A 13810-nucleotide genomic window follows, 5' to 3' on the forward strand; every position below is an offset into this window, starting at 1 on the left:
TATTTGTGCCATAAGGTTATTCTGATGGATTGTTTTTTGAGATCTTTTTGGTTCTGAAGTCTTATTCCTCTTTTTATTCTTAATTTAAAAAATAATTCTAAAGACATTTGAAAGAGTTTCCTGTTTGTATCTCTCTCTTTCTCTTTTTTTTTTTTTTTTTTTAAATAGGATAGTGGAGATTATCCGCTAACTATGGCTGGTCCCCAGTGGAAGAAGTTCAAATCCAGTTTTTGTGAGTTCATTGGAGTACTCGTCCGACAATGTCAATATAGCATCATATATGATGAATATATGATGGATACTGTCATTTCACTGCTTACGGGATTGTCAGACTCACAAGTCAGAGCATTTCGGCACACTAGCACGCTGGCAGGTCAGTGAATTTTTATTTACCTGTTTATTTGTTTATTTACCTGTGTTATGTTTTGTGTTGCACAGCAAGAAGTTGTTCTAATAGAATGGCTTGATATTGATTGTTCAGCTCATGTTTCTTTGTGTGATATGCTTTTCTAATGTAACTAGTTTTAGTACAGCTTACAGTACGTTACTCAGTTACTTTAAAGCTTTCCTTACTGGCTGTCTAGTACTTCATTTGTTATCTTTAATCCTACTAAGAAAAGCAAATAGAAAAAAAACTTTACAAAAATAGAGTCAAACTTCTGTCTGTATGCTCTGCATTAAGTCAAACCAGAGTCATATTTTAAATTGGATGCGATTTTTACTACACATTTAAACTGTGCTTTATATAGAGGCCATGGCATAAAGTAGTTGAAAATAGCATATCTATTCATTGCATTAGAAATAATTTTAAAGAAATCATCAGTGATACAGTCACTAAATTACTGTATGATTTTAAATTTTCATTTTACTCAATATTTTCAAGTCTGTCAGGCTATCTAGATATCTGTTATGAGCTAAATATGACATTTCTTTAAAACTCTCTGTGATAATGGACAATGATTAGGCTTACTGGATAAGCAACCTGTCAATCTGCAGAGGTTAATGAAGAAGGGTCTTGGATGGCATCGGGTAGCAGTCTGCTTATGTCAGGCTTATTGTAGCAATTTTAATCTGAGCAAGGTGAATTTAAACTGCACATGAAACTGAGTTTATGCCACACCAGAAATGGTTCTTGTTAGTTCACTGGAGCTGTCAGATTTACAGCAAATTTCAGCTCTGGGTATCTGGTCAGCTGCTAAATTTCATTGGCCATCTTCTTTGAGTATACGTTAAAACATTACATATTAGGCTGCTGCTCTGAGATTCCCACTAGCCAAAGCATTTACCGTGGAGGGAGGAACAAAATTGCTTTTTAATTCAAGTGAATATACTGATTCTGCTGTATCATCAATTTGACTGTTGCACCATACTGCAAATACAAACTTTAGCTCTTCAAAACCACGGTTTGAGTACCTTTTTAAGTTTGAGTTGTGCCTGAATGAAAGTTGCTGAAATTGCCCTGTTGCATGTTAATTTCTGTCACACGACATTTTTTTAGTAGTCTTGTTTGCATTTGTTCACATCAGTAGTCAATTCTGTTGACTCTTTGTAGTTATTTCTGCATTTCACATGATTACAGCTTGTATTCTTGATGATTGGGTTTTATATAGGTTAGAAAAAGCTAACAGAATCGTAGTATTCCTATTTACTGTTATTTGCAGTAATTTGGCTTCTAAGATTAGCTCAGACTACTTCTTTTCATCTTCATATCCTTAGAGATCACAGCATGTGACAAGATTTAGATATATCTGTATGTCTTTATGCCTCACTCATCAACTTTGTTTGTGATACACACTTAACAATGTTCTGCATTATGTCCTGTTGTCTGCCTCCTTGTTTATGGGGTAGGCATATTTGTCTGTGCCCTTTTTAAAAGGGGTGATTAAAAAGTAAAATCACACACAAAGAAACAAAACCAAGTATTTTTACATTTTGGTTGGTTGTCTTTTAGTTGGCTAATGTTGCTTTTCTGCTTTTGCATGTAAAGGAATAGTTAAAAGCTGCCTAATTCAAATGAAATTGATGGGCAAAGAGTGGTTCAGTATGGTGTCTAAAACATTTCCTTTTGAAGGAAAAAAAGCTTGTTGCTTGTTTTAGGTTGAATGATTGGGCAATATGACTCTTGACTGATTCTCGTAATGGAATCCTTTCGATGTTTCCTGGGCTACCTTTATAAATCTTACATTCCACGTATTTTTTGGGAGGAAGCATGTCCCATATATCCATTCAATAATAAATGTTGATAGTATTAAAAAATAACAAAGAAACAAAAGGTTACTGTGTTGTTAAGTAATCATGCAGAACAATTTCAGTAAAGGAGTAGCACTACATAAAACAGTGCTGAAGTCCTGAAGCTTGTGAATCATGAAATCTACAGTGAACAGACTTTCATACATACAAAAACTGGTGACAGGAGGGGAAGTATCAGGATTTTTATCTATCATCCTTCATATATAGGTAACTGATAAATAATCCTTACTATTTTTTACTGTTTTGTAGCCATGAAGCTGATGACTGCTTTAGTGAATGTGGCATTAAATCTTAGTATTAACATGGACAATACGCAACGGCAGTATGAAGCAGAAAGAAATAAAATAATTGGGAAACGAGCTAATGATAGGCTGGAACTCTTACTACAGAAAAGAAAGGAGGTTAGTGCTATTGTCTGCTCGTGTGCTTTATGACTGTTGAAGGATGAATGTTGATACATGACAAACAATGATTTTTGCCATGTAAGGTGTGTTTTTTGTTGTTTTTGTAAAGGTAGTTAAAAGTCCCTCTTTCATTCTTTAATTTCATCATATTTTTAATATTTGAAAAACTTAGTCACTTAGAAAGTGCTTCTTTTTGTTTTTCTGTAAAAAGAGTTAAATTTCAGATAGTGCCATTAAAATTATTGAGAGGCTGAAATTGGTAATAGATAACATTTTGTTGTATTTCCTGACTAGTTTCCTGAACAGCTGAAATATTCAACAATTTCCATGCCTTGACTGTTTTTGGGTTCCAGAGAACCTATCAATCATGGTGCAAAATGCTGCTGTTATGATGTCAATATCAATCTCAGAATAAACTGTTTTAGGGCTTCTGATAGGGTCCTTCTACAGAAGTCACTAAACAAATTGAAAATGCTATCTACTTCTATTTTCTTTCTTTCTGTGTGTAAGGGATTTGCTGATTCATTGCTGACAGTGTTGTCTTGTTGAAAGCTCTAGCTCATTGAGGTTTTAGTTTTTATTTTCTGGGGAACGGGTGAGTTTTTTGCTTTTTAGACATCAGAAATAACTTTCTGATGATTAAAGGGGGGGAATATCTCTCCTTTGGTATTCAACATTTTGAGTTGTTACTTGTTGCATTTTTACTGCCTCGAAAATTTAGTTTTTTTATGTCCCAAAGATCTTGCAGTTTTAGACTGATCTCTTAAATACCCAAGCACTACCATTAAATGCAATTGTGCTAGATGTGTGTGCAGGACTAGTTCTATTATAGGTAATACATGGATACACAGAGAAATGCAGTGATGTGAAAGTGGAGATTTTTTCCCAATCTCAATTGTACATACGTATTTTGGCCTTTAGGATTTCTTACAAGCTTTTCTAGCTTTGGTTGTGATTTTCAGTTTTTCTTGTATTAAGTGAAAGTAAGCTTCAAAGTAACATTCAAACAAATGTTTAATTTCAAGGTTTGTTTCATTTATAACAGCCTTATCTAGTACAGAAATTTATTTTATTCATTGATATTTATTTTTTTCAAGTCTCTCATTTTTAATATTTTTCCCCCTCTCACTCCACTTCAGAAGACAGGTCTTGTTAGATTAGATAAGTGTTAGATATTTTGGCTTGTTAGTCTTTTTATTCTTGCTTTATTTCTTCATACTTTTGCTTCCAATTCCAAAATCTTGTGATGCTATGGAAACTGTTGGTTCATATTCTTTGCTTAAAATTCTGTAGGGAGAGGTCTTTATCTTTCGTAACACCCACCCACTCCAGTATTCTGTCTGAATAACGTCTCTTTATGGTTTATTTGGTGGTTGTTTTTTGTCTGATTTTTGTTTTTCATATAAATGTTAATTTGGTTTACTGGAAAGCCTCTATCTGCAGTCATTGGCTATTCTCATTAACATTGGCTTATTCTGTTCCACGTTAATAGTTCAAACTGCAAAAAGAATGTGCTTCTCTTCTGACAATATTTACTTAACTTCAGATCTTTCAACTGACTTTCTTGCACTTTCAAAGTAAATGCAACTTTCTGTGTTTTAAAAGATTATGGATCACTTTTCAAATCCTTTGCGTGTTGTCTCCTACATTACTTTTCAGTTCCATATTCATAAATTCTCTTTTTCTGCCATTACTTTGTTTCTGGATTTTTTTTTCTCTCTGTTATGGTCAAGGTGGAAAGAAGCGTGCAAAACGGTGTATATTCTGCTCATGCAGCCGCTTGTCAAGTGCTTGATCTATATTTTCTCTATATAGATCCTATATTTTTTAGGATAAAGAACAGTTTCTCTGTTATGCATTTCACATGATTTAGGTACTGACCTAGTGTAATACAGGTCCATAAAGAACATAGCATATATATATATTAAAAATTGGGCTAAATATTAGGCTTAGTAAGTCACTCAGTAGAAAATTAAATCACATTTCCTTACAAGTAATTTCTGAAGGGACCTGCAGAAACCTTAGCTATCTTTGCCACAGTTGAACAATTTCAGTGGTCAGAATTACCAAAACTTACATGCTGTGGTAGATGAAATTTATTAAATTATAGTGTATTGTACTGAGAAACACATTTGTAAATATTTCAGAAAGGGATTTAACATCCGTACTTGTAAAGTAAATGTTCATTTAGTTTAGTTTGTCTAGCATCAGCGCCATGTGGTCTTGACTGCAGAAGTGGTGCTCCGTGTTTATGTTCTCTGTTCATTCTTTCAGCTTCAGGAAAATCAAGATGAAATAGAAAACATGATGAATGCAATATTCAAAGGTGTTTTTGTGCATAGATACCGGTAAGCTTTACTTATTAATTTATTTTGGAAGCTGGTGACTAGTTACTTTTTTTTTTTTATTATTATTCATCTTTTTTATTCATCTGCTTGCTCCTATTGTTCTGCTTCTCTCCACAGAGATGCAATTGCTGAAATAAGAGCTATCTGTATTGAAGAAATTGGAATATGGATGAAAATGTACAGTGATGCCTTTCTCAATGACAGCTACTTAAAATATGTAGGGTGGACTATGCATGATAAGGTATGCTGCACAGAAGATAAGGAATGGAATATCAAGGATAAGTCCATGTTTTTGGATGTTGATCTTGCCAAATCGGGTTCTGATCTCTTAGCTGTTCTAATCAGTCACTACTTTTTTTTTTTATCACTCACAAGCACTAGTGTTTAACATATATATAAAATACCAATAAGGTTTGAATGGTTTTAGAGAACATGTACAGATTTTTAAGGAAATGTTACTTGTAAGGAAATGGCCTTTTCTATTTATCTTCTTATTTTTTGTTGATGCAGATTTTCATTCTGTAATAATTAACTATTTAAATTGAATGCATTTCATATGGAATAATCCAATCATGTGTAGCCAGACAGTTTCTCTGTTTTGCCAAGTTAAGAATCTATTCTGATATTGCCAGGTAACTTAAAAAGCACGTGAAAAGAAATCCCCTTTGGTAATGAGTGCTTCGAGCTGTTACTTAAAAGCTAAAGATTCATATCTGCTTGGAGTGGTCAAAAGACATAGCTTATGAATGATACTTGATTCATTGTAGACTCAGCAGATTGTCTCAGCTCTTGTATTGGAGATTTGTTTCAAGCTACTGAACTTTAAGTAAAACAAATAAGGGATTTTCGCTCATGATTTTTATGGGTTTGGCATCACAAAACAATAATTACTGGCAGTGGTGTGATAAGAAACTGAAGTCTAAACGCTAAACTTCTGTAAAGTGTTTGTATCTGTACCTTACAGCATGTTCTCTGCTACAGGAAAAAATGTATTTCAGAAGGAATACTTGTTTATCCCTGTATCTACTTGGTAATTCTGATCCAGCAAGAGATAGTTATTAATGATATACATGTTGCCAGTTTTATTTAAGTGAAAGGAAATATGTTGAATTCTGCTTCAAAAATGTCTTGAGATTTAAAATATACTTGTTTCAGTCTTTAAAGATGTATCTTGACTTAAAGATACTAACGGAAGTAAGACAGATTTTTCTTCACTTGTTACAAACAAGGACATATTCTTATGTTATTAACATGATATTGATAGTATATCTTGACAACATATAATCTTTGAATTAATTCATACTGCAAAAGAATCTTGTCATGTCTGATTTGAAGATTACATCTGTATTCTATACTTGACTTTTAATCCAGTTCTTAATTTTATTTTAGCAAGGGGAAGTAAGGCTGAAATGCCTAACTGCTTTGCAAGGGCTTTACTATAATAAAGAGCTTAATTCCAAATTGGAACTCTTCACCAGTCGGTTCAAGGTTAGTGTGGCTTCATATTTTTAAGAACATTAAAAATATATTTATATATTTATTTGTATTTCCTTTCTTTGCTCTTTGAAAATAACCTTCTTTTGTGTTCTTAGGATAGAATTGTGTCTATGACTCTTGACAAAGAATATGATGTTGCAGTCCAAGCAATAAAATTACTCACTCTTGTTTTACAGTAAGTATATCTCCTTACCTGACCTAAAAAAAACACTAAAGCAGAGAAGTATTTCTGAGGTCTATGGGCATGGACAGTAACTTGGCAGAATTCAGATAATCTGTAGTCTAGAGAAGTGTCTCTGTTTCTTACACTATAATAAATTAGAATTGTGGAAGTAATCTGGCTAAAAGATTGTTGTTACTTACCTACCACAGTTAAGTAAAGAGTTGTAAAACTGTGTCTCAAATATCTGAAGCTATTGTGGAAGATTTGACCTGGAGAAAATAAATGTAGCGTCTCCTGAGCAGTAGATGAACTTCTGAGCCTAACCTTTTACCAAACGCTCATACTGTATAGGTAACTTCTGTTTAGCAAGATTTTGGAACCAAGGTACTTTGGTTTTATTTTTAGGATGCACATTTGAAGGAAAAGCTTTAGCTTCTCCTTCATTTCTATCTCCCATCACTAGAGTTCATGTTTTTTTTTGAGTCAGCCTCTTTTTCTTTCCTTCATCCCATTCCCACCCCTAGGAGTAGTGAAGAAGTTCTGACTGCAGAAGACTGTGAAAACGTCTACCATCTGGTGTATTCAGCTCATCGGCCAGTAGCAGTTGCTGCAGGGGAATTTCTTTATAAAAAGTAAGAGGGGAAATTAGTTTTTTACTTTTCTTGTAGATTTTAATGTGTGCATTAATACTATGATTCCGATTAGCTTTAATTAAGAAAAACTGAATAATGAAGTGGCCTTAAGAAATAACTTCTAGAAAATGTAATACTGATGTAGTTTTTCTGAATAGGAGATCGGGAGTAATTTTGAAGCCTACATTTTAAAGGCTTCTATGTACAGAATAGATAATGCAAACATTCATCTGTCTCCTTCTTTCCCTTCCTTACTATGTTTTTCGAGACATTTAAAAATGCTCATGTAGTAGATAAAGTTTGTACTTCTGCCATAATAAGCATTTTTTCCCCAAAAAAGTTGGATCAGATGACCATTTCATGAAGTATTTTTCTGTACAACAAACAAAATTTGTTCAACACCTTGATGAGATGTTCAGGGAAACAGGATAGTTTCCACCTAATACTTTTTAGACCTTTTCCTACTACTTCTTTGCTGCTTTAAAGTCTCATGTGGGGATGTTCAATAAACACTAGTATTTGCAATTATCGCTGATTTTGTATAGTATTTGTTTTTATAATTACATGTTCCACTGGACGCTGTCAGTAAAATACCAACTCAGCAAATACAAAATTGTTCAAATAACATTTGTTCCAAATTACTTCCATTCAAAATAAAGCCTAGAGCTGTGCACTAAGATACTAAGTGTCCATCTGTAAAAAGAGTATGTAGATAAAAAATGACTGTGGCAAAGGCAATGAAGAAGAAATTTGTCCTGAATTTTTTCTTCTTCTAGGCTTTTCAGCCGCAGAGATCCTGAAGATGATGGAATACTTAAAAGAAGGGGAAGACAAAGTCCGAATGCTAATCTTGTGAAGACATTAGTGTTTTTCTTCTTGGAAAGTGAAGTAAGTTGGTTTCATGGGTGTTTTTTCAGTTTGCTTTTTGTTTTTATTCCCCCCCCTCTCCCTCTCTTCAGTTCATGACTATGAACCTGTCCTAGTTTTTCACCATTGCTTGAGCAGTCCAGAGGACGTAAGAGACAGTTCTGTGTGCTTGTGTTTATTTGTAGGATCTGTTTCAGTAGGTACATAGCGTTGAGACAGGCAGTAAGTTCTCTGACAAATACTGTCCTCCCATTCTTCATGGTAACATACAGGTGAAAAGAGATTGTGGTTTAGAACTCTGTAAAGAGGTTAAAAAAAAAAAAAAAAAAGGGGCAAAAAAAAAAAGCATACAAAAATAAGTTACCAAATACGCTAAAGATCCTAACAGATGCTGCGAACCTCCTTTAGGTGAAAGAGTTTAGGATTTTTGCTATTTCTTAGGATCACTGCTTAGGGCTAGGCTTGCAGGTTTTGAAAGTTGGTCACACAACTTTCAATGGTTAACAATGGTGTTAACCCTGTTCGAGAAACTACAGGCAGATGTTTTTGTATTCTACTGTTTCATACTCTTAGCAAAAGTAACTCTGTAAAGGTCAAATAGGGGAAGAAAACTCAACCAGACAAGCAAGTAAAACAAAATAATGAAACAAACACACACGCAAAAAAGCCCCTCCAGATTCTGATGGATCTTGCAGCACTTGAATCCATCTCAACTATTACAAAGTATTATCTCTTAACATTACCTGGGGAAGAAGGATTTCTGTTGAATCAGAGAGCTCACAACATTTCTGTGGATTATTTTTTGTTTGTTTGTTTGTTTTGCCATGGACAAGAGCAAGCAAAAAAAGTGCCCTGTATTGTAGCAACTTATGGAATGAACTTTATTGTTAATGAAGAAAAATACTTATTTTCTTACTTATATTCGTATTATAGTTGCATGAACATGCTGCTTATCTTGTGGACAGCATGTGGGACTGTGCAACAGATCTCTTGAAGGACTGGGAATGTATGAACAGTCTTCTGTTGGAGGAACCTCTCAATGGAGAAGAGCGTAAGAGATTTCAGTTCTTCTATATATTGCTAAGCAGTTTCTATTGGGTGTGATTCATAAGGAAACAAGATGCTTGCATTTATGAGTACCTGTACATTCTCTATTTTTGAATGACTGTAATCATTAATTATGAAATGTGAGGAAGAGTAGAAAGAGATCACTTCTGGTATGGAAACGAAATGCTGAAGAAGAGAGGCACGGAGTATGGGAGAAAAAAGAGGGAATAACTATGCAGTGTCCACTTGTCACGTTGTTCAACAGGTTCAGGCTTCACTTTTGGGCTTAGAGAAACTAATTGCTTGTGAAACTGGCTCTTTTACTCAATGTTAAAACTATCATATGGGAAAACACCATCATTTTCTTAATGACTGTAAAAATAAAAAAGCTGAGATAATTCTGTAATTTATGGGTACTAGTAAATGGACCTCAGAATAATGAGAAGGATCTAAAATGATTATAAAACTTGATAGTCTTTTCATCTTGCCCTATGACTTGTCCATTGATATCCCCTCAGTTTTAAACGTTTTCCTGTGTTGTTTTAAAAGGTGTTTATATTTTCCATCTCTTCACCCCCCTTTATTTATTTACTTATTTGTCATTCAAAAAAAAAATTTGCTTGTTGGTTATTCGTATTTGTGGAAACTCACAAATAAATTCAGCTGTATTATAATGCCTGTTTCTTGAAATTTCAGCTCTAACAGATAGACAGGAAAGCGCACTGATTGAAATAATGCTTTGTACAATTCGGCAAGCAGCTGAATGTCATCCTCCGGTGGGAAGAGGAACAGGGAAAAGGGTAGGAGCCAAAAACCTACTTATGTAGACATGTGGAAGTGGCTTTGTGGGGACAGTGTGGGGAGAAGGAGACACTCATAGGCTGTTGCTGCTGAAGGGACTGAGTTCAGAAATTGAGTTTATTACCACAGCCTCCAGTGTCTAACAGCCATGCTTTGTTCACTTGTTCATGACTTTGGCACATAATTAATATTGTTTGGGCTACTGTCTTTGGTTTTGCTATTAAAAGTACTACAAAATTGATTTTAAAAGAAGGTTGGAAAAAAGACCAAATGCATTATGTGAAGAAACTATAAAGCTATTTTCAATTTTAAAAAACACAGTAAGAGAGAAGGGTGTATATTCCATAGGCTCTTTGGAAGGACCACAGTTCAACCAATTGGCTTTCTTTCTGATTATATGAAGTTTAGGCAGCCTTCTTTTACTGAGACATTAAGGTGGGAAGGGAACTGCTTTCAAGACTTGTGCAGCTGTTGGTGCACAAGTCTTGCTTGTTCCAACAAGCAAGAACAACAAGCAAGGCCAACAAGCTGTTGGTCTGTACCTGTGTAGGTACAGACTGAACGTTTACTCAGATATGAAGATCAGATTGGCATATGAATTGAACAAATATTAATCATTAAAAATTGTAAACAAGCTGGAAAAATTGCTGTTCTTTGCTAATCAAGAAAAACATTCTGATCAGTGTTTTGTTGCAAGGAAGGTAAACCTTTTGTCTGGATTGTCAGTTCTGTTTTGAGCATAATCTCAATAGTTTTAGGTGCAACTCTTAATTGCATTTTCTGAGTGCTGAAAATTTTTATATTGACCTTTTTTCATTGATATTTTATAGTGATGTTAGAAAGTTGTAGTTGTAAAATTCTCACAATACCAATAATTTAGGTTCTGACAGCGAAGGAAAAGAAAACCCAGTTGGATGACAGGACAAAAATTACAGAACTTTTTGCAGTGGCACTTCCACAGTTGTTAGCAAAGGTAAGTTTAATTCCATTTCTTGCTGATAAGATGCTGTTAAAATGTTCAAAAAAAAGTATTATTTCTGTAATTAACTATATGGCTTACACAAGTTTTCATTTTTTCCTACGAGTCTTTATTTATGTTTGATTGTTCTGTGATGAATTGTGTGATATTATATCCAAGATTATTTTCATTTGAACTCTTTATTTTTTCCTTGTCAATTTTGCAGTATTCTGTAGATGCTGAAAAAGTCACCAACTTGTTGCAGTTGCCACAGTACTTTGATTTGGAAATTTATACAACAGGGCGGCTAGAAAAGGTAAGGTAACATCCCTTAAAAGAAAAGGTGGGGTGGGGTGGATGGGGAAAGGGACACATGACAACAGAATTTAGACTTCCTCATTGGAATTTCAGTTGCTATTGTAAGTGCCACTTTTTTCATTAAGTGTAACTTGCTCTATCAAAACCCTCGTTGAGGGTACGACCTGAACATAGGTGTCTGGCTGCTGTTCTTACCTTTAGAAGACCTGTTTTGGCCAGTTGTAACAGAGAATCTCATCAGGTAGATTAACTTAATGTAGAAGCGTTTATTGTTGTGTTAGGGTCGCGTTTGAGGTATGCTGTTTGATAGAGAAAGCTTATAGTAATGGCTTGCTAAGTCTTCTTTTTCTGATCACTGAAGCCAGTAAATCACAATCTTCATTGCATGAAAAAGTGGAAAACCACCAGATGCAAATTACGTGGTTACTGCTCTGTTTATCAGCTGTGGTAACGAAGCTGGTGTAAGCTGTTCTTGTGTGTTTTCTCCTTCTAAGACGCACTAACTTGCTGCATTGTGAAGCAAGTAGCTGGAAATGATTAGGGTAAAATAGTAATAAAATATTTAGTTGACAGTATAGCCTAGAGGGCAGTTGAGTGACTTGGGGCGAGGAGAGGCAACAACTGAAGTTGGTTTCAGTACTAACACTTAACATGAAACTAGTTCTCCACTTATACAGCTTTTAAGACCATGTATAAATGTTTTTGTGGGTTGGCTTCTGTGTCATTTATCTATCATTTCAAATTTAAGTGTTAGATAAGCCCATGCCGACAACTGCAAATTTTTAATAACTCTTTAAAAAATAGATTGAATTTTCAGTCTTTGACAAGCTCCTACTTAATTTTAACTCACTGTTAATTTACCCCAAAGTATCACCAGGTTTCTAGAACTGTTTTGTATTCTGTATCATAGCTTTAAAAAAAAAAAAAAAAAGTAATAAATTGAATTTTAAAACTCCGTGTGTTTTATCAATTATTAAAAGCGTGTGTGTTTTTTTTTTCACCTTGTTGTTCTTGTAGCATTTGGATGCCTTACTGCGACAAATCCGGGATATTGTGGAGAAGCACACAGACATAGATGTTTTGGAAGCCTGTTCAAAAACATACCATGCTCTCTGTAATGAAGAGTTCACAATCTTTAACAGGGTTGATATTGCAAGAAGTCAGTTAATAGATGAATTGGCAGACAAGTTTAATCGACTTCTTGAAGACTTCCTGCAAGAGGTATTTTAATGTGCAAGATCAACTTTTTCTGCCCTTGTAAATATTTCCAGCATGGTTTTCTGACTTGCGAAATTCTGAGGTCAAGCATAATAATACAGCAGTATCATTGCTGTGATTGTGACTGTTTCTTTACATCAGGACAGTGATTCTTTAGCCTCTTTTTGGACAAGTATTTTTTGGGGAATTTGAGATAAATTTCAGATAAGCTATGAAATTGTTTGAATTTTCCATCTTTGTTATAAATATTGTAATTTTGAGAGATGTAGCATTGTAGTTCTGCTAGGATTCTCAGATGTACTAATGTTGCCAGTCTTGCCTGTGATTGATCTTTTATCAACAACAATGTGCAAAATCTCTGGAAAACACTTTCCATCCTTGAATGTATTCTGTAGGTTAAAAATAATTTTATTCCTATTCTTTGCTGCTTGAGACAAAGAACTTCCTGGTATGTTATTTAACTTGATTAGGTTCCTCTGATATTGAGACATTCATAGGGGACATTCAGACAAAACTTGTTTCCCTTCCTCCTTATCTGTGAAAAGGAGCACGAGAAGCATCTTGTTGGTAACTTCTTTGTCCACGCCTCTTGGCAGCAGACTTATTTGGTCATGCTTTGCTCCTCTTGCTTCCTTCCAATGAGCCTCTTCAGGCTCATTGGCCTGAAATCACTGATTGTATGTGGGCCAAATAGGAAATATGCCTAGTAATCATTTAGTTCCCTATTTGTGAGGAAGGGAAAAAAAAAAAAAAGAATGAGGGTTAAAGCAAGGAAATGAAATGTCTAGCTGACTAGAAGGAAAATGACAACTACTCTGGTAGAATTGTTAAACTCCATAGTGCTTTGGTCACGTGCCACCACAGAACAGGAAAATGTGTGGCAGTTGCAGTGTGACTGATACACCAGTACTTGCATATAGCTGGTTTACTGAGGGGGGGTGGGGGTTCTGTGACCTCAGATGGCTTATCCTGTGTACCTAAATAGATACCATTTTGCACCTTTTCTTTGTACTGCTTTTCTCTTTCCAAGTACAAATTTGTCAGGCCCTGTGGGACCATCAGAACTTCCTTTACCCCTCTTAGAGACTTAGGTCTGTGATTAAAGATTGAGGTACTGACCTGTCTAGTCCAGTATCTATTGTCTGACAGTGGCCTCTGCTGGATTCTTTAGAGAAAATTGAAACACTTACATCATACACAGAAATCTAGGCTGCTTGAATACATTCTTCCTTCCTCCAGCATTCCTCACCATATTTTTCCTTGTGCTGCTGTGTTATATCTAGATATGAAAGCTGATTGCCTTTTCA

The 13810-nt window shown here is 34.8% G+C and overlaps 1 protein-coding gene across 2 annotated transcripts in view; it reads left to right on the forward strand.

The window, feature by feature from the left end:
* STAG2 (stromal antigen 2) overlaps window positions 1-13810 on the forward strand; it is a 74347-nt gene that overhangs the window by 43175 nt on the left and 17362 nt on the right. For both annotated transcript variants that reach the window (XM_032196052.1, XM_032196053.1), the window contains exons 7-19: window positions 169-373; window positions 2500-2651; window positions 4929-5002; window positions 5120-5243; window positions 6392-6490; window positions 6595-6674; window positions 7187-7294; window positions 8071-8182; window positions 9095-9212; window positions 9905-10008; window positions 10890-10982; window positions 11194-11283; window positions 12303-12506. In XM_032196052.1, the coding sequence (XP_032051943.1) occupies window positions 169-373; window positions 2500-2651; window positions 4929-5002; window positions 5120-5243; window positions 6392-6490; window positions 6595-6674; window positions 7187-7294; window positions 8071-8182; window positions 9095-9212; window positions 9905-10008; window positions 10890-10982; window positions 11194-11283; window positions 12303-12506 (1563 nt within the window). The remainder of the gene's footprint in view (window positions 1-168; window positions 374-2499; window positions 2652-4928; window positions 5003-5119; window positions 5244-6391; window positions 6491-6594; window positions 6675-7186; window positions 7295-8070; window positions 8183-9094; window positions 9213-9904; window positions 10009-10889; window positions 10983-11193; window positions 11284-12302; window positions 12507-13810) is intronic.

This window comes from Aythya fuligula, chromosome 13 (assembly GCF_009819795.1).
Source record: "Aythya fuligula isolate bAytFul2 chromosome 13, bAytFul2.pri, whole genome shotgun sequence".
Lineage (NCBI taxonomy): Eukaryota > Metazoa > Chordata > Aves > Anseriformes > Anatidae > Aythya > Aythya fuligula.